The sequence below is a fragment of the Aricia agestis genome, chromosome 1, assembly GCF_905147365.1.
Source record: "Aricia agestis chromosome 1, ilAriAges1.1, whole genome shotgun sequence".
Taxonomy (NCBI): domain Eukaryota; kingdom Metazoa; phylum Arthropoda; class Insecta; order Lepidoptera; family Lycaenidae; genus Aricia; species Aricia agestis.
In genome coordinates, this window is record NC_056406.1 from 5,382,298 (window position 1) to 5,401,113 (window position 18,816).

At 35.8% G+C, this 18,816-nt stretch overlaps 1 protein-coding gene and 1 long non-coding RNA gene across 4 annotated transcripts in view; one reads left to right on the top strand and one right to left on the bottom strand.

Moving 5' to 3' along the window:
* The first annotated feature begins 5 nt into the window (after positions 1-5).
* LOC121729072 lies at positions 6-17,167 on the top strand. Its single transcript, XR_006035911.1, has 3 exons — positions 6-17; positions 15,102-15,108; positions 16,869-17,167. It is a non-coding gene; the product is annotated as an uncharacterized LOC121729072 (long non-coding RNA).
* Positions 11,477-18,816, bottom strand: part of LOC121727779 (calbindin-32) — an 88,991-nt gene continuing 81,651 nt past the window's right edge. For 2 of the 3 annotated variants that reach the window (XM_042115807.1, XM_042115891.1), the window contains exons 8-13: positions 16,148-16,203; positions 14,581-14,626; positions 13,260-13,271; positions 12,785-12,841; positions 12,538-12,609; positions 11,477-11,759 (exon numbers count right to left, since the gene is read on the bottom strand). In XM_042115807.1, coding sequence (XP_041971741.1) covers positions 11,607-11,759; positions 12,538-12,609; positions 12,785-12,841; positions 13,260-13,271; positions 14,581-14,626; positions 16,148-16,203 — 396 coding nt within the window. In that variant the 3' untranslated portion in view covers positions 11,477-11,606. The remainder of the gene's footprint in view (positions 11,760-12,537; positions 12,610-12,784; positions 12,842-13,259; positions 13,272-14,580; positions 14,627-16,147; positions 16,204-18,816) is intronic. The other variant, XM_042115970.1, reaches the window with a different exon arrangement.

An 18,816-nucleotide genomic window follows, 5' to 3' on the forward strand; every position in this document is an offset into this window, starting at 1 on the left:
TCAGCAAAATCGTCTCAGTGGTTTGGGCGTGAAGAGGTAACAGACAGACAGACACACAGACACACTTTCGCATTTATAATATTAGTATGGAAGTATGGATGGAGCGTGGCACTGCATGTCGCCAATTCCTGCGCATTTGCGTGGAAACTGGTAAATTGTCAGTCGCATACCAATCACACCATGGCTTACACGTTTTCACTTCGCCGTAAATTGTGAACAAAATGCTGACTTGTGCCATAATTACGTACAAAAATTGCAGCATTAAGGTGCCCATACACGGGACAATTTGTCGTTTCGATCGATCGTCAAGAAAATCGTCCAATCGATCTTTTGAACGTAAAATCGTTTGCGATGTTGCTACACACGTACAATTTGTCGTTCGATTTTAACATTGAGGAGATAAATCGTTACGATAATTTTCCCGTGTACGGCCACCTTTACTGTAAATTTCAAAAATACCTGAATCCCGAAAAAGAAAATGCCTCAATCCCGCTGATTGAGGCATTTTCTTATTTTTTTTAATTTCATTGTCAAACTGTTTTCATTTTAGTAACTAGATGGCGTCTGGGTAGACAACTATCGGTAATACCAAAGATTACCATCCATACCATAATTGCTACAAAACTGGGCAAAAGAATGTAAAACTTGATACATTTCAATATGAAAAAGACGCAATAATATTTCAATAAATAGGATAATAAAGTTATTATAATGATGTTTTAGGCAAATCTCACGGAAGAAATAGCCATATTTAGCGATATTCACACCAAATGTCACAGGAATTATACATTTTGGTTTTGACAACATCTTACCTGCACTTGTGCAAGATAACGGATATTTAATGGCTAATATTTCACCAATAATGAACATCAAAACCCAAATAACACAATAGGGAATATACATGATTTTTTTTATGACTTTAATTAGTCCTTTATATCTTTATAAATGAGAATAAAACATAAATAGGTTTCAAAATATTAAAATTATTCTTTAAATTGAAATTTAAAACATTGATTAAATTTGTACCGTTCAAACGCCGGCATTTAGCGCGCCATGTTGATGATGTCAGATGTTATGTCCCGTGTTTGTTTCCTTTAGTGACTCAGTTACTTCGTACTGATTTTCGGGTTTATTTGCTATTGAGATCATAGAAGAGGGTAAAAAACCTTTTTACAAGTATTGTGTGATACTGAAGTGCAAAAGCATTACTAGAAACACACCTGACAAAGTATTTTTTGTATTCTAAACGATGTAAAAATACGAGAACCATGGTGTAAGATGATGAAAAGGGATAATGTATCTCCATTATCGTGTTTATTACTATTGTGATGATCATTTCAACGTAAGTATGCTATGTATATAGCATACTTACTTATGTTACTGTTATATACATCTTCATGCGATTTAGTCAAAACTCAAAAGTAAATTTTGCAATAGAAGATCTGAAACAAACAAGTACTTAGCTACTTATAGGTACTCAACGTAAATTGTTCATAAATCATAATAATTGGAATATCTAATATATTATAAAATTCTCGTGTCACTGTTTGTGCGTGAACTCCTCCAAACCAGCTAAGCCGATTTTGTTGAAATTTTGTATAAGTACTTATACATTTGTTAGGCCCGAGAATAGGTTTTTATTCACTTTTTAAATTTATACTAGAAATAATTTATATGGCAAAACAACGTTTGCCGAGTCAGCTAGTCTAATTAAATAAATTCGTAAAATCAAGATTTGATGCAAAATATTCTAACATCATAAATGCATCTATTTTCGGTAGATAGTCCGATTGTGCTTTGATAAAACGTAAATACTCATTTATAAAACCTAATATACTTACTCATATTTTATTTTATTTTATTTAATCAAGGTACAAAAATAATTAATGAACTAAGTCTTTACAAATTAGGTTAGTAAGTTAATTATACATTGGTGAGTTCATTAGATAATCTAAATATTGTACACAGCTTGCGCTCGCTAAACGGTAATTCTGCATTACATGCATTACGTGCTGTAATGCATGAATTATCGTGTATTGCAGTGAATGATGCGAATTACATGCAAACTACGTGCTGTACCACGTGCTGTACATTGAATTACAACTTCTTTAATTTTTCAGCACGACATGAGTTACGTGCAGTAATTCACGCATGATCGTTTATTGTAGTGAATGACGCGAATGACATGCAAACTACGTGCTGGCGTTGTACGTCGCGCGCGAGTGTGGATCGGCAGTCACTCATGCTTCGCAGGAATTTCGCGGCGCCCGCGCCGCGGCGTCGCGCACGGTTCGCGCGCGAGTGTGGATGCGGTCGGGGAACCAGCCGCGAAGTGCGAAAAATATGCGAATCGGATCCACACTCACGTTTCGTGGAAATTCCGCAGTGTCGCGCGCGATTCGCGCGCGAGTGGGGATGGGGCCTAACGCTTTAACGTTTAACGAAGCTAAAAATTTTTTTAACGGATTAACGATTAACGAAGTTAACTATTTGATTAACGGTGCCCAGCTAGGTATGGTTTTAAGTTAATATAAGGGCGCATTTTCATTAATCGTTAACTCGTACGGTATACAGCATACGGGGAGTCTTAGATGACAACGAATGGCGCATGTCTATTGGTCGTGGCATGATCTCCCGCACCCCGCATGCGGGCCCTATCGACCAGTGAAAATGCGCCATTATGCTAACGGAAACTAGGCATAAGATATTTTGATTTATGCCACACTTGACAGTACACTGATATTTTTAAGAGGCCATTCACGGCAGGACTGCCGTGCAGTCCTGCCGTGAATGGGCCTCTTTAGAAACACAACCTGCCCGCCAAAACTCTTTCAGTTGTCAGTTTTCAGTTTGACAAGTATTATATTATTACCAGTATACTGGCCTAATCGCTTAGGCCAATTATCAATTAAGCGCTTATTCCACTTGTCCTATTTAGGAAGTCCTAGCTAGGATCCTAAAAAATGTAGTCAAGTGGAATAACATTTAGAAATCAAGGATCCTAGCTAGGATCCTAAATCGGAAAAAATGTGGCTCCTGAATGACTAAATCAGTGTTGCCAGATGGTTTCAACCTTTCATCTGTAGTGGGAACTGCTAAATCTGTATTAAAGTCAATTTGTATTATGTTACTAGATGTCCCGCGCGGCTTCGCCCGCGTAAATTAGAAATTTTACAGAATCCGTAGGTACATTTTCCCATAAAAAATATTTCCCCCGTTTTTCCCACATTTTCCTGAGTTTCTTCTGTCGTATTAGTCTTAGAGTAATAATATAATATAACCTTCTCGATAAATGATGAGTCTTACTCGATAAATGATCTATCTAACACTGAGATAAGTTTTTAAATCGGACCTGTAGTTTCTGAGATTGACGCGTTCAAGCAAACATACTCTTCAGGTTTATAATATTAGGTAGATATAGATTTTTTTTAATTATCGCTTGACAAACTCGAGTCTCGATCTAAAAGACTATGATATGGTAGTGATGATGATGATGATGATGATGAAGAATGTAATTTGCATAGTAGCATATGCTTTCTGTTCTTAAAACAACGCCGAAACTCCCAAACTTGTATCTATAAAGAATCAGGAATTCTCTCAGCACCTTCCGAACCACAGTATACCAGGTATATCTCGGTGCAAAATCTTACTTGTTGGTAGCATATGCTTAGAATACTTCTCACGAAACCGAAGTCATCATATGTTTCCCTATAAGTTTTGAGGAGTTCCCTCGATTACTTATGGATCCTTCATCAGATCATCACTTTTCTGAATATAATACCAAATTGGGATGATACCCTATATACCAAAAGAAAAATTTTGAAAATCGGTTAACCAACGGCGGAGTAATCGTTGAATATAAGAAAACGAACATAACACCTCCCCCATTTTGAAAGTCGGTTAAAATTGTAGCCTATGTGTTATTTATTTAATATTTTAATCAGCACATGAATTGAATAACAAAATTTTTTTCAAATTAATCGTAGCACCATCTGTCAGGACAAACTAAAATTGAAATAGAATAATATTGAATGCGATGATAGCGCTGTCCGCCGGATCTAATGTAAAACATTCCAAAATAAGTAATTAAAAATAAGAAATTAATTGAAAAAACATTTTCCAGTAGACCAAACTGTAAATTTAAACCATTCTCGAATCTCCACGAACACACACAAAAAATTTCATCAAAATTGGCCAAGATAAGATAAATCCGTTCAGCCGTTCTCGAGTTTTAGCGAGACTAACGAACAGCAATTGATTTTTATATATATAGATTTATCTTTCGATTTCTATATAGTCTTATTAAAAAAATAATCGGACAGAGTAACAACTTAAGTTAGCTAAAATAAAAAAATAATCGGACAGAGTAACAACTGAAGTTAGCTAAAATTGTGTTTATTTATGTACTATGTATTTTGAGACTATGCAATTTTGTCGCGTTCGCGATTCACTTTCACTTTTGTTGAGTTTCAGAACGCGATATTAGGTCCTCCAACGCGCACGCGAATTTGAACTTTATGCAGCGGTAATAAATTACAAATTGACTCTCCATTTTATTTAGAAAACGTTTGTATGGGAAATAGAAAAATGCTGTTTTGAGGATTTTCCCGGCAATTATTCGAATTTTTCTCACCTTTTAAACCTTCCCTAGACCTCCACGAATAATTCAAGACCAAGATAAGATAAATCCGTTCAGCCGTTCTCGAGTTTTAGCGAGACTAACGAACAGCAATTGATTTTTATATATATAGATAAGATCTGGAATCCATTCGTAGGTAATTTCTTAAGTCTGCTGGTTCCAAGTAGTTCAGAAAGTTCGTTATTTATAATTTTACGTGGAGCAAAAATTCTTTCAACCATCTCTTTCGCCTTTTATTTATTTTTATTTTCATTGAGCCAACAGCTAAGCCTATGAGAAGACCAATTTTTAGTTTCTTTAATAGAACTGGAGCCATTAAGAAGACGTCTGACTAAAATGACAACTGATTTAGTCACTAAATTAGGACAAGTGGAATAAGAAGCGAACTAATTAGTCTCCTATGTAGGATCCTAGCTAGGACTTCTAAATAGGACAAGTGGAATAAGCGCTTTAGGCGTATGCTATTCGTGAAATTTAAACTAGAGGGACGAAGCAAAAAACATAGTAATATATGGAAATGTATAAATACATACAGTTTTATGTTAATATTATTATGCTAATGAAAACTAGGTTTAAGATATTTTGATTCAGGGCCGTCTCGAGCCCATGTGGCGCCCGTGTGCAAACATTACCCTAGCGCCCCCTAACAAGCGCGCGCGCGGTTTAAATGCAATGGATACAAAGTAAAAGTACAGTTTGTCCGGCAGCTTAAGAGGATTCCACACCGCCGTTTTTCCATACAAACACTGTCCCCTGTTTCCTCCCTGGATAATGCCGGTAGAGTTATGATTTTTTTCCTGAATATCTATGGCCGCTATTAGCATGTCCCTATCTTTTTTTTTTTTTCATAATTTAATTATTATAAAACATAAGAACGTCCAAAAACCCAAAAAAATTGCCAGATTTTCCTCTGTGTTCAAACACCCAGAAAACAAAGGTGGCTAGAATATACAAAAAAAATAAATAAAACACAGCTCAAGTCTTGCTTTAATTCTTAATGAAAAAATTACTTAAATCGGTTAAGTTTTGGAGAAGGAATCAGCGGACAACGAATCGAAGATTTTCTGCTCTTTTATTAGAACTTTTGTTTCTATCGAGCTCTGCGGTGGGAGACTTGAGATTGGTGAGACAGCAATACATTTTCAAATACCTATTTTCAATTTCTCTCGCCCCTGGTGTATCCTCTTAAAGGAGTGAGCCCATTGAGACGGGGCGTGCCGGGTGCTTAGCGTGCTGGGGCGCGCAACGCCCCGGCACGCTAAGCCCCGTAATGCGTAAACGAGCGATAGGACACTCACTATTACACCAAATAATATAATCTTCATTTATGTGTTTTAAGGTTCATTTCACGTTGAAAAATAAAGATTATAATATTTATAGCTGAGCCGCTCATGGCGCGCCTTGCTTTGCTGTAATTCTACAAATATAAGAAGAGCTTCGGATATAACACAAAAATGTTTGCAAACTGGAGTTCTTTTTACGTTGGTCAATAAAGCGTGGGCCGTGGTGACCGGCCGGCGCAGGCGCGCGCCGAGTGCGAGCGGCGCTCGGCGCCCTTAGGATCGCGGCGCCCGTGTGCACCGCACACATTGCACCTAAGGGAAAGACGCCCCTGTTTTGATTTATGTCACACTTGACGGTACACTGATATTTTTTGGAAACACAACCCATATGTAGTCAGTGATGCCAAACTGCAGATAATTTCAGATCGGTGGGGAACCAATAGAAAATCTAGAAGGATCTATCGTCGCGCCGTCTGGTGGAGATAAAAAAAAAGAAAACAACCCATTCTATCATTAATTGCAAGTTAATTGCTACAAAGTGGGCAAAAGAATGTAAAACTTGATCCATTCGTTTTTTTAGGTAGTGCTTTCACAGATAAGCAATATATGATTGTAATTACGGAAATGTTGTTAATTATAGAGTAACTGGAGAGGGGGAGCCAGGAGTCCCAAGGCACAGGGTAACCTAGTTTGGGCTCCTGTCTCCCACACTGCAAGTCTAAAATGTGTGTCATACTTTTGTATTCTGTTTTCATTTATTCTGTGTACTTGTTGTGGGAGAAATAAACTTATTATTTTTTTATTTATTTAAATTTTAAAAAGACGCAATAATATTCCAATGAATAGGATAATAAAGTTATTATAGCGATGTTTTAGTTAAAACTCACGGAAGAAATAGTCCTATGTACTATTATTCACACCAAATGTCACAGGAATAATTCAGGCGCGGTCGAAGGGGGAGGGGGGGGGGGTCACAGGGGACATGACCCCCCCCAAAATCTAAGGTAAAATTGAAAAATCTCAAAATCTTGCCAAAGAATAAAAGAAAATTTCTAGCTATCCCTTAACCACCACTTCGCCCGACCTTAGACAGTTGCTGTGAACCCAGAACCGTCCGAGGGCGCAGATAAAAAAAAAATTGTGTAGTGACTACTGATTGACCCCCCCAAAATTTTAGGCTGCGACCGCGCCTGGAATAATTATATTTTGGTATCTTACCTTCAATTGTGCACGCGGATATTTAATGGCTAATATTTTCCCAATAACGAACATCAAAAACCCAAATAAAACAATTTGGTAAGACTTTTTACTTCGACTTTGACTAGACTTTTGACTTGACGATATAAAGAAACGATGCTGAAAATTCAAGTATGAAACAATACTGTTTTCCCGCCATTTATAATTCTTGACACTGGCTATGGTTATATAGCCGAAGTGCCATAATAAGAAAAAAAGGAGAAGAAGTGTCAAAGGGCATGTTGCCCGCCCAATGAATAAGGAAACAGACAATGTGCCCGCCAAAATTTAAATTATGTACCTACCGTTAGGTACCTAGTGTACCTATCTATATTAAATATTTATCAGCTGTCAGCAACTTCTTTTAGCATTTTTTTTCTTTCTCCACGTATAAAAAATCACCCTTGCTCTAGAATTACTTTATACTTAGATACGTCTTATTCAGTAATATGAAAAGAACGAAACTGCGATGTTCCTTTAAACATTAACTACTTGGGTTATAGCCAGCTTTAGGCAATGAAACAAAATAATATACAAATATAAATATATTTAGCAAATATAATTATAATTACCATTTAGTGCCAGGCGTTCGGGTCACAATAATTATAATTTTCCTAAACTACTTTAATATTTTTTCACATAACAGAATAATTTGGAGTTCAGTCCTGAATCCCAACTCGGCAGCAAAAATACTCGATTACTATCCTACCCTACTAAAAACACTACCTGGTATCATGACCATAGGGACGGTTCACACCGAGACGAGATGTAGGTAACGAGATTTGTTTTGGTGTGATGTGACCCTGATTTGCAAATAATATTATGTCATCCCTTGTAACTATGTTAAATGTATTTTCCTATTCAAATAACAAGCATCGTCATTTATTATGTGAAAAAATACAAAATTCTTAACATATTAAATTCTAACATAAGTACCCATTCATGTTAAATTATTATAGATAGACATATAAACAACGAGACGTACAATTTATTTATACTATAATAACAACGTTTCCTGAGCTGCCACAACATCGAATTAGCCAGTGAGAGATGGAAGAAGCGACTAGTCAGTAGCGCGATCTTTAAGGTACAAGTTGGAAGCCGACTACATGAAGTTGCAGCAGACGACGGCGTGTCGTCGCGACACTACTGGTTTCTATGTATTTTGCTGTGTGTCGAATGTATCGCTAGCAAGTCGCTAGCTTCGTGTCGCTAGCGCTGCGGAGGATATTTCATAGAAATACGTAGAAACCAGTAGTGTCGCGACGACATGTCGTCTGCTACCGCTTCATGTCGCCCGCTGCCAACCGGCACCTTTACAATCAAGAACCGGGTAATATATTCCGATCTTCGTACTTATGGCATAAGGATAGAAATGGGAAAACCGTGATGTCGACTGTACAATGTACGATACATTTTGCAATTATTATTATTTGTTAAAGTCGAAACCATATTTTCATAAAATAAGTAATGTCATTCTTAATATTATTTATGTAAATAATTGAATTAAATCAATTACTAAGTACGTACCATCGAGGAAAATATCGATTCCTAGGCAGTTGACGCACCTACGTCATGTGGTCGGCTTATGTTTTACTTATTAGCCCGGGCGCGCACTAGCGGCCAGGTCGCGGCGGCCATCGAAACTTTCGAAAGCATGGTGTGGCCGCACGTCGACCGCTGCGGCCTGGCCACTAGTGCGCGTCCGGGCTTAAGTTAATTGTGATCGGTTGTATTAGGTCCGCTATCTGCCTGGAATCGACTTCTCTGATAGTACATTAATTACAACACGCAGAAATTAACTCGACACCTGCTTTTATAGTTTCAGGTGCTTACTTAATTTTTGCGTGTTAGAATTCTACAGTTGTAAATAAATAAGTACTTACTTATTACTTTATACATGCGGAAGAGTGGAGATGTCAGGTACAAGAATCTATTATCAAATATTAACTATGAATTTCAAGTCATTGTCAATACGATGTTTTGTGCTCATGTGCTTAAAATTATCACAACATCAATGCTTTTAAAGCTAATAAATGTTATCTAAATAACTTTAACAAAATATAGGTATGAAATGGCCATCATTAAAATATGATATTTTGATGTCATAATGATTATAGTTTCTTCAGAAAAAACAGGGATAAGGTGACAAAATATTCAGAGAAATAATATTAATTTTATATTTTTTTGTATATTTGTAAATAAATATTATACTTACTCTATTATTATTATTTTAATAAAAGTACGGGTGTTATATCTTTCTTAGAGTGATTCCAACAAGTATTTAGAACTTAATACTTAAATAACTTCTTTTGTGAAAGAGAAATTGAATTTAGATCTACTAACGAGAGAAGATAATATTATGTTCGAATTTTTTTTATTAGGATGGTGACTGGGTTCCCAAAAGTCCTTATATATGAAAATATATAATGTATCTATATTAGATATGATTAGTCTTTAAATATTTGGCATCGATTTGGCATGTATAAAACTTTATAACACTTTGTAAAACAAAATATATTATGTTGTATTGATTCAACAACAATATTCAATGAGATTTTTACTCATTGCGCTAACATATAACACATAGTTACTACACATACAACTCAGTTAAGCAACAGCGAGACATATATCATGGCGTGCAAAATCAGTTACGGATATTTGGGTTATAATGAGTCTGGCAAAAGTGAGTCCCCAATCAGCAGTATGGAATTATAGCTAATAGTTACCTATGTATGTATATGGCGCACTTGCCGGGGTGGCGCGCTTTGTCACACTCACTATAATATTATATTTATCTATGACTATGATTTACCGATCTATACTGTAGATCCTGCTAACGTCTGCTTCAGCCTTAGATGAATGATTGGTCTCGAGCGCCCGCGCGAAACCAATCATTTATCTAAGGCTTAAGCATTACAAAACTCTTTATGGGTTAAACAATTAAATAATTTTGTCTTCTCACATCTTTTACTTTTATTTTATTTTTAGCAACGTCTTTGCTTTCCTTTGAGTTAGCTGTTTTCACTTGAACCAGATTCTATGAAAGACTCAAGTAAGATTCGGAAAAAATGTAAAAGAAATGTAATTATTTCCTAAACATCTTTACGTGAGCAGCAGATCATATTAATATTTCCAAAATAGCCGTAATTAATTTGACTCGACATTATTATAATAAGTATAGGGAAAGAGGATTTGTTAACCTAACTACGTCTATTCACGAGTACTTTACATGTATATAATAATACAATAAGCGGGACTTTATAATACAGAAATCTTAAGGCCGAGGAAAGTTTAGTACACTGAAAATAAGTAGGCTAGGCCCACAATCCGTGCCCACAATTTATCAGAAAATTAAAAAAGGTGTGTAGTACAATTGAAAATCGAACACGCGGGCTTCGATTTAAATTTTTATTAAGAATTCAATTTTCAGTGTTCCAAATTTTCGCTGGACATAGATATAGAATTACAGATCCTCATGATTAGTCCCAGTCCAACAAAGCATTATTCGACTCACTTCACACATAAGTTCGTTTCTCTACCACATTTCCAAACCTTAATGAACATAGGTCAATCTCAAATAACAAAATCTATAATTTTACACAAAAATTCAGAAACCCCTTTGTTCTGATTGAAAGTGCCATTAGAATCTGCGTTTTGGATTGGCATAAAGACAATTCATTTTTGTTTCAGTAGAATATCGCCCTGAGCATAATCGTTCGAAATCTATTTTTAAAAAATATTCTAGAATAAATTACATAATACGGACTGGGTAGGTTCTTTGCACAAATTAGTCTAGTCACACAACAATGACAATTTATGCACCGCGTTTTCAAAAAAGTAATACTTAATTAGAATTTGATGGAACAGAACTCACAAACGCACCAAAGTTCTTATTCAGTTCCAAGATCCAAATGTGCTTTATAGGAACAATTTTTTAATAAAAGAGTTAATGTTAACTTATTTCAAATGTCGTCGCTCTTTACTCTTTGGTTACGAAAATACGGCTAAAATTTCAAACGTGCCTTTTTAAGTTTATAGTGCGCCCAAAAAGTCAAAAAATTAAAAAGTGGCAATATCGTAGTGTCATCCTTTTCAAATCAATCTAAGAAAAAAGGCATGACACTACGATGTTGCCACTTTTTAATTTCTTCACTTTCTTGACGCATTAATTAGTAACTGTAAACTAGAATCTGTCTGATTGTCAGTATAATCTGTGCAAAGAACTCATGACGTATATTCAGAGAAATTGATTCCTAGGCTAATCACGGGCCGACATTATTTGGTCGCGTTACGTCGAACCTAGCCGTCCCCGACACGACTAATATTGAATTGACATAACCCTACCAAATGACGTAGGTCGTCAACTGCCTAGGAATAAATTTGTTCGATAGTACAATTAATTCGTTCGGATACTAGGACGGAGTGTGTGGGGCGCGCGGGGCCGCTCACGGCGTGGCCGGCTCCTCCTCCTGGTTGTGCTTGGCCAGCGCCAGCAGGATCATGGTCAGCTGCTTTCGGCTGATCTTCCCCTCGCTGCTGTACTCCACACCCTGGAGGATCGTCTCCTCGAACTCCAGCAGGTCCTGCGCGTCGTAGTCCTGGGAAAAGAAAATTACGAAGATGTTGTGTGGAGTTAGTTGGGTTATTCATATTAATATTATAATTGCGAAAGTGTATCTGTCTGTTACGTCTTCACGCCTAAACCGCTGAACCGATTTTACGAAAATTTGATATGGAGATACTTTGAGTCCCGGGAAAGGACATAGGATACTTTTTATCCCGGAAAATGTACGGTTCCAGTGCGATAAACGAATTTTGGCGCAACGGAGTTGCGAGCGTTATCTACAGTCTGTCAAGAAAGTCATGACAGGCGGGAAAAATTTTAAATGAAATAAAAAGGCGGGAAAATTTTTAAATGAAATAAAAAATATGAGAACTTTATTAATTCGAGATAAAAATATGCAAGATGACAATATTTAAAATGTAATAATCGTTCTCTGTGAAAATACAAAGAAAAAAATACACCTTTTAAGCGTGATTACGTTTAGAAATTTTTCCCGCCTGTCATGACTTTCTTGACAGGCTATAGTTACTGATAAAATCGGTGCCTATCTAGAATCCAATATGCGTGAAATGGACGTTAATATTACATTGCATCTTTGTAAGTCATTATTGATATTGAGTAATTTTATAATTATTATTTATGTAGAACTAGCTGTCCCGGTGAACTTCGTGTCACTTTAAAATCTTTCCTGGACTTCAAGGACTATTTTAAGACTAAAATTAGCAAAATCGGTTTAGCCATTATCGAGTTATAGCGTTACTAACACAATCGGAAATCCATTTTTATATATATTATAGATAGATAATACTTACTTTTTTCACTAATTCCAATAGATCTTTTAGAAAACCGCGGAGTTCTTCATTTTCAATTGAGCCATTATTGTCCTGAAAAATAAATACATGACTTTTTATTACCATCAAAATTGTAAGATAAAACGATATATTTAATGTTAATAATTTTTGTTTGACCCTTATTTCTGCACCCTATTTATATTCTTATACGTTAATACCTGTATGTAAATAATAATAATATGTAAATATTAAGGTAGATTATACTTACTCTGTCGTAGAGAGAGAACACCCGCTCAATGTCGTCTTTCGTTAATTTCGTGGCCCCCTATAGAACAAAAATTAAATTAGCGATTTATTTTCATACTTTTTCGTGCCAACGAAAAGAAATAGATATACTTACATAAAAAAGGTGAATCTTGGTGATAGTTTATAATTTAAAAATTTAAATGATGGCTATAATCAAAAAATCTAAAAATAAAATATTATTGGTGCGGTCTTCTTTTCATAGTAGTAGTTATAACAGCAAGTTAGTGTATGTTTCACTAAAGCATATTATAAAGTATAGTAAAATAAGTAAGGAAATAGAAAAATAATCACATTTAGGTAGACAGATCTAGACAAAATTTTGACCTAAATTTTCATTCATTACATCACCATGAATCCAAACAAATGTATTGGTTTTTGGCGCATTTTTGTCTAGGTCTATAAAAATACATAATTAGACTTTACATTGTCTCACTCACCTCTATGCCCTCCTAAGAGTGCGAAGAGACAGGCGTGTTATAGAACAGACAGACGGGCAAATAAACTAGAAGTCATGCTCAGTACAAGCACGCGAGACAGTGCGCTCTCCACAACACAACTATGTGTCAACAACAAGCCTTTTTACATAAGTACTTTAAAGTTTAGCCTCTCTTTAGTAACATAAGTCTGTTGATAAGTAATTTATCTCCAATTAGCAAACTTTTTAGCTTATTTAACTAAGTATTCTATTAAAGTATAGCCATTTTTGTACATTTTTGTGAGATTTTAGCTCATAATAAACAAGTTCGGGTTAATATCGGATTTTTGATTATACTATAATGTGTGTATGGATATGTATGTGAGATGGTGGGTAAAGCAAGCCGTTTGAATTGGCGATTTATGTTTATATTTTTATAATAATATACATAGGTACAGCTGTTGGCTCGGTTCATGTTTTGGAATTGTGGAATATAATATAAAATTTATTTAGAGAAAAAAAAATTGAAAAAGTGGAATCGACAAAAATATTAACACAAATTAAAACAATGACAAACATGACTCTGACGTGCAAAATATAATCGCTTCTAGTGTGCAAATAAAAACTATCTACTGTACTACTCATTAGTAAATTAAAGTAGAATATGAATTTGACTTATTTGTAGCTCATTTACAAAGCATGTTGAGTAAGTACACCACCAGGACTAATAATGTTAAACGTTCTCAAAAGACAATGTTATGAGATATGTAAAGAAGACATTAAAAATATAATAATGTTTTAGGTAAGTAGGGCTGTTTTCAGGTAGAGTGTAAGCTGATGATAAGAACCCAAAAATCATCAAACTTTGAAAACATTATTGAGTTACAATGACACTAAACAGTTTGTAATTAGCCAGCTTGGGCACCAGACAGGGTTTCTTTCTAAGGAAGAATAGACAAAGTGACAGAGGGGCAAAATCTGTCAATATTTCTATTAGTTATCATTTCTACTGTAGTCATGAGGCGTACTTTTTTTATAAAATTAGGGAGAATAGGAGCAAACGGCCATTACATGATGGAATGCGACCGCCGTCGACCATGGGCACTCGCAACATGAAAACAGTTGCAAGTGCGTTGCCGGCCTTTACCATATTAATTTGTCGTATTAACAATATGGCAGATGCAATAATAGCGTGTTGTCATCAACACGTCTTGTATGGAACGTTTAACATGTTAGCGTCATGAGTGCACGGAAGTGAGGAAATGATGCAATATCTCCGCGTGACGGCGTGACAGCGTGGAGATGAGGTGTCTGTGGGGCGACGTGACGGAAACTACCCTCACCTTGAACACCTGCCGACACAGGAAGTTCTCCTTCACCGGCAGCAACCTGCAATATGAATGTTAATGCTGAGAGAAGTCAGTCAAGTTGCATTAGTGATTAGACAGTTTCTAAGGTGATTTTATGTATAGACTGTATGGTATTCGCTTACGGCCGCACTGAGAGTGCTCTTAACTGATTACTTAACTTTAATTTAATGTAGTATTTGATAGAAGATGTATGTAGTTTATGTTACGAATATGGCGCAATCGATGCGTTATTAAATTATTACAAATCCCATACATTTTTCGCTTTAATTCATTTTGCTATTCATTCTTTCGTTTTAATTCTTTTAAATATTTGAATAACTACTCATAATATTGTTGTCTCGTTACCGTACATTCTACTCAACAAAACGCGAGAATAGCAGAGATAGAAATAAAACACTAACACGAGTTAAAAAAAAAGTTTTATCTAAGAAGGAGTTTTCACTCCAATTAAGTAACCTAACCTCAAGGAGTCGTAAATAAAAAAGTATCGACAGTAAATAAGTTCATTTTGCTCGTTCATTTTCTGGAACACCTGTTACTTACCGCCGCTGCTCACGACAGTTTATAGGGCAACAGACGTCGAGCGAATAAACTTACACTTTTTATGACCTCACGGAATTTCATCACAATTCACAACATAAAAAATAAAACATGTGTTTTTTTATTAACGTGTACGAGTGTACTTGATTTTATTAAGTTCTATTAATATACTATGTTGCTCGCCAAATTCGTTCTTTCCGATGTAAATTGTATATTGTTATTTATTAAAATTATCATAATATCATCCCTAAAGAAAATTTGATCTGGATCAGATTTTAGTCAGGATTCCACTTATGCTCAAGATGTGATTTTGTCACTAGTAGAATAGTTAATGGAATCAGGCGTTACTTTGCGGAAATCCATAGTTTAAATTTAGTTTGTTATTATTTTTAGCAATATTCCGCGAAAACAACTTCCACCTTTAAGTAAATGAGTGAGTGTACGCATAGGCATGCGTACAGCACCTCCCTCCTCCCACACTGCCTATGCGTACACTCGCATGCAAGAACCTGCAAACACCACCACCTCACAAGCAATAATGTTGGCAAATCCGTGCAAGGCCCCTCACCACCATGCAGGTTGAAAACCTCGACGCGCGTTTCGCCCCAACACCGGAGCATCCTCAGGATGTGGACTCTACGAACAACGTCCGTTAAGTAACTTAACACACGTACACTCACTCATTTACTTAAAGGTGAAAGTTGTTTTCGCGGAATATTGCTAAAAATAATAACAAACTAAATTTTCACTAGTAGAATCTCACTGTATGTGAAATACCAAATTCATAAAAAGAAATTGTGACTTCAGAGCAATGTGTTGAGCACCTTGCATGTGCTAGATTACGGGACAGGATTTTTCTTAGTTTTTTTTTCAGGATAGGATAAGATAGGTAGTAGTTTTTATAGATTAAGAAATGGCACGTCCGAAGAAAAATCCTCATTTGATTTGTTTCACAAAATTTGTTAAGGCACCTTCAATACTAACTTTATTATGTACTTACTTCGCCATTTCAGACAACTGTAGTCGGCCATCTTTGTTGGAGTCGAACACTTGGAGCTGCGGAGGAACAATTCGTTAGAAACTTTCCTATTTCATTACTTCAGTTTGTTCTGGATTGCTTTATATAGTTAGAAATACTTTTCTCCTTTGGGGACGCGAACATGTAAAAAGTTTCTTTTGAGCAGAACAAAAGCAGATAACATTATCAACAGCCCCCATCTTATCTTATACAATTGTAATTATACATTAACTTAAATACTAATTAATAATTATTATCTACTAATACTACCGTAATTGATATGCTGATAGATGCAAATCTGATCAAAAACTTAAGCTGCTTTGAGTTTTAAACTTGCGACAATAAGTGGTGAAATATTCCTACGTCAGGTCTGTTGAGATTTAGATCTAGCAGCAGATGCTGACGTCGCGACCCGTGCCGGAGACACTCCGTCAGCAGATGGTGTGCGTCCTCCACCACACCGCACACTGAACAATTCGCAGAATCACTCAATCTCATCATGTACTTGAATCTATTTAGCGGAATGTGTCCGGAACGCAGTTGATACAAAATAACTTAGTTTTTTCTGCTGAAATCGGTATTGTCGCAGGGTATATGATGAGGGAGGTTCGGCTTGTAGTGTCTTATACCATATACCTTTCGGCTTTCTCTTTGGAATATTCCTTCCATTATATTCTACACCTATCTTATATCTTTAAACGAGCAATTCTTGTATATATGTTATAGTCAAAGTCCGATACACAGTCTCTTCGCGGAAGGACTGGTTTATCCTAGGTTTGGCCAAAGCCGTCAGGCGATCCCCGAAATACATTTCAATTTCGCCCTTTGCCTGAAGTATTTTTAGTCAAACCCAGGAGCTCCTAACTTTTCAGTCAAACGTCGAAAGTAAATTATTCTGTTTCGGTTTTGGCCTAGTCAATCCTAGAAGCGACTGCAAAACTCGGTCAAACGTTGATCTGAACATGTTTAAACAGGTTCATAATGTCTCTCGCGGTGTTCCGACCGATTGTTTTGTCATTTCATGTTCGTTCATTGAGCGTGCGGGCGTGTAATTGTGTAAAATTGAAGATGAGTGAATCAAACGGTGTTGTTGTTACTAAAAACGTGGATAAAGAAGCTTTGTCCATGTCAGAAAAATGATTAATTTGCCACTTTAACTACCTAAGAAATTATTAAAACAATTAACATTAAAGTTAAGTGACATGGTGAGGTCAGGAAAATGATTAATTTTGCATTTTAATTACTTAAGAAATTATTAAAACAATAAATATCAAAATAAGCTTGATGACTATTTTTTTTCTTATTGGTAATTGAAAGACCTTTAAAAAATAGAAACATTGCTGAAAGAATGACTCTGATAGCTTAAAAATTCACCAAGATATGACAATTCAAACATCTCATAAAATAGACCTGCCCAAAACGCTCCATACAAAGTGCTACGAAAGACTGACGTCACTCTTTCGTAGTTTGTACGCATCGGGAGAGAACTTTGTTCGATAGGTATATTAAATACTGCGTTTATGAAAGTGTTTTCATAACAAATTTGCTTTTAATTGCATAAGATATCGAATGGTATACAGATATTAAGAAATTTAATTAAAAAAAAACGACTTGATTATCCAACTTTGAAGGCGCATAACAAAAAAAATAAAAATGCTATCGAGCTGAAATTTTGGGAACACTTATTTTTCACCGTGATTTCTTTATTTTATTAACAAAATTCGCTAATCTTTGACCTTGTCATCATCCCTATTTTAAAAATGTTATTTTTTTATACCTAATCTTACAAACTAACCTCCGTATATTCCAAAGCATTTATTTATTTTATACTTTATTGCACATCGTACAAAAGGCGGGCCTAATGCCACACAGCATTCTCTCAAAGCATCTCAAATATAAAAGTGAAAATCACGTAAGCTGACCAATCAGGTGTCAGAACTGGCAGAGTTAAGCGGTTAAGACTTGAAAGCTGCTTAAATGATAAAATGCTTCCAAATATACGAAGATAAGACACTTCATACCTATATCGGAGTTTGACTCGTCAAACCCCGATTTAATAAAATTGTGTTTTGAACCCCGATTTAATAAAATTGTGTTTTGACGTTTGTCTAAAAGTGAAAATCACGTAAGCTGACCAATCAGGTGTCAGAACTGGCAGAGTTAAGCGGTTAAGACTTGAAAGCTGCTTAAATGATAAAATGCTTCCAAATATACGAAGATAAGACACTTCATACCTATATCGGAGTTTGACTCGTCAAACCCCGATTTAATAAAATTGTGTTTTGAACCCCGATTTAATAAAATTGTGTTTTGACGTTTGTCTAAAAGTGAAAATCACGTAAGCTGACCAATCAGGTGTCAGAACTGGCAGAGTTAAGCGGTTAAGACTTGAAAGCTGCTTAAATGATAAAATGCTTCCAAATATACGAAGATAAGACACTTCATACCTATATCGGAGTTTGACTCGTCAAACCCCGATTTAATAAAATTGTGTTTTGACGTTTGTCTGACCAAATTAGTCCCTCCCAGGTTTGACGAAAATTGTTTAGTCAAAGGCCGAAAATTTACATTTGTTTGGGCTTTGACTAAGTCATTCATTCTGACCTGAGGATTGACCAGTCCAACCTAGGAGCGCCGGAGCTTCGGAGTTT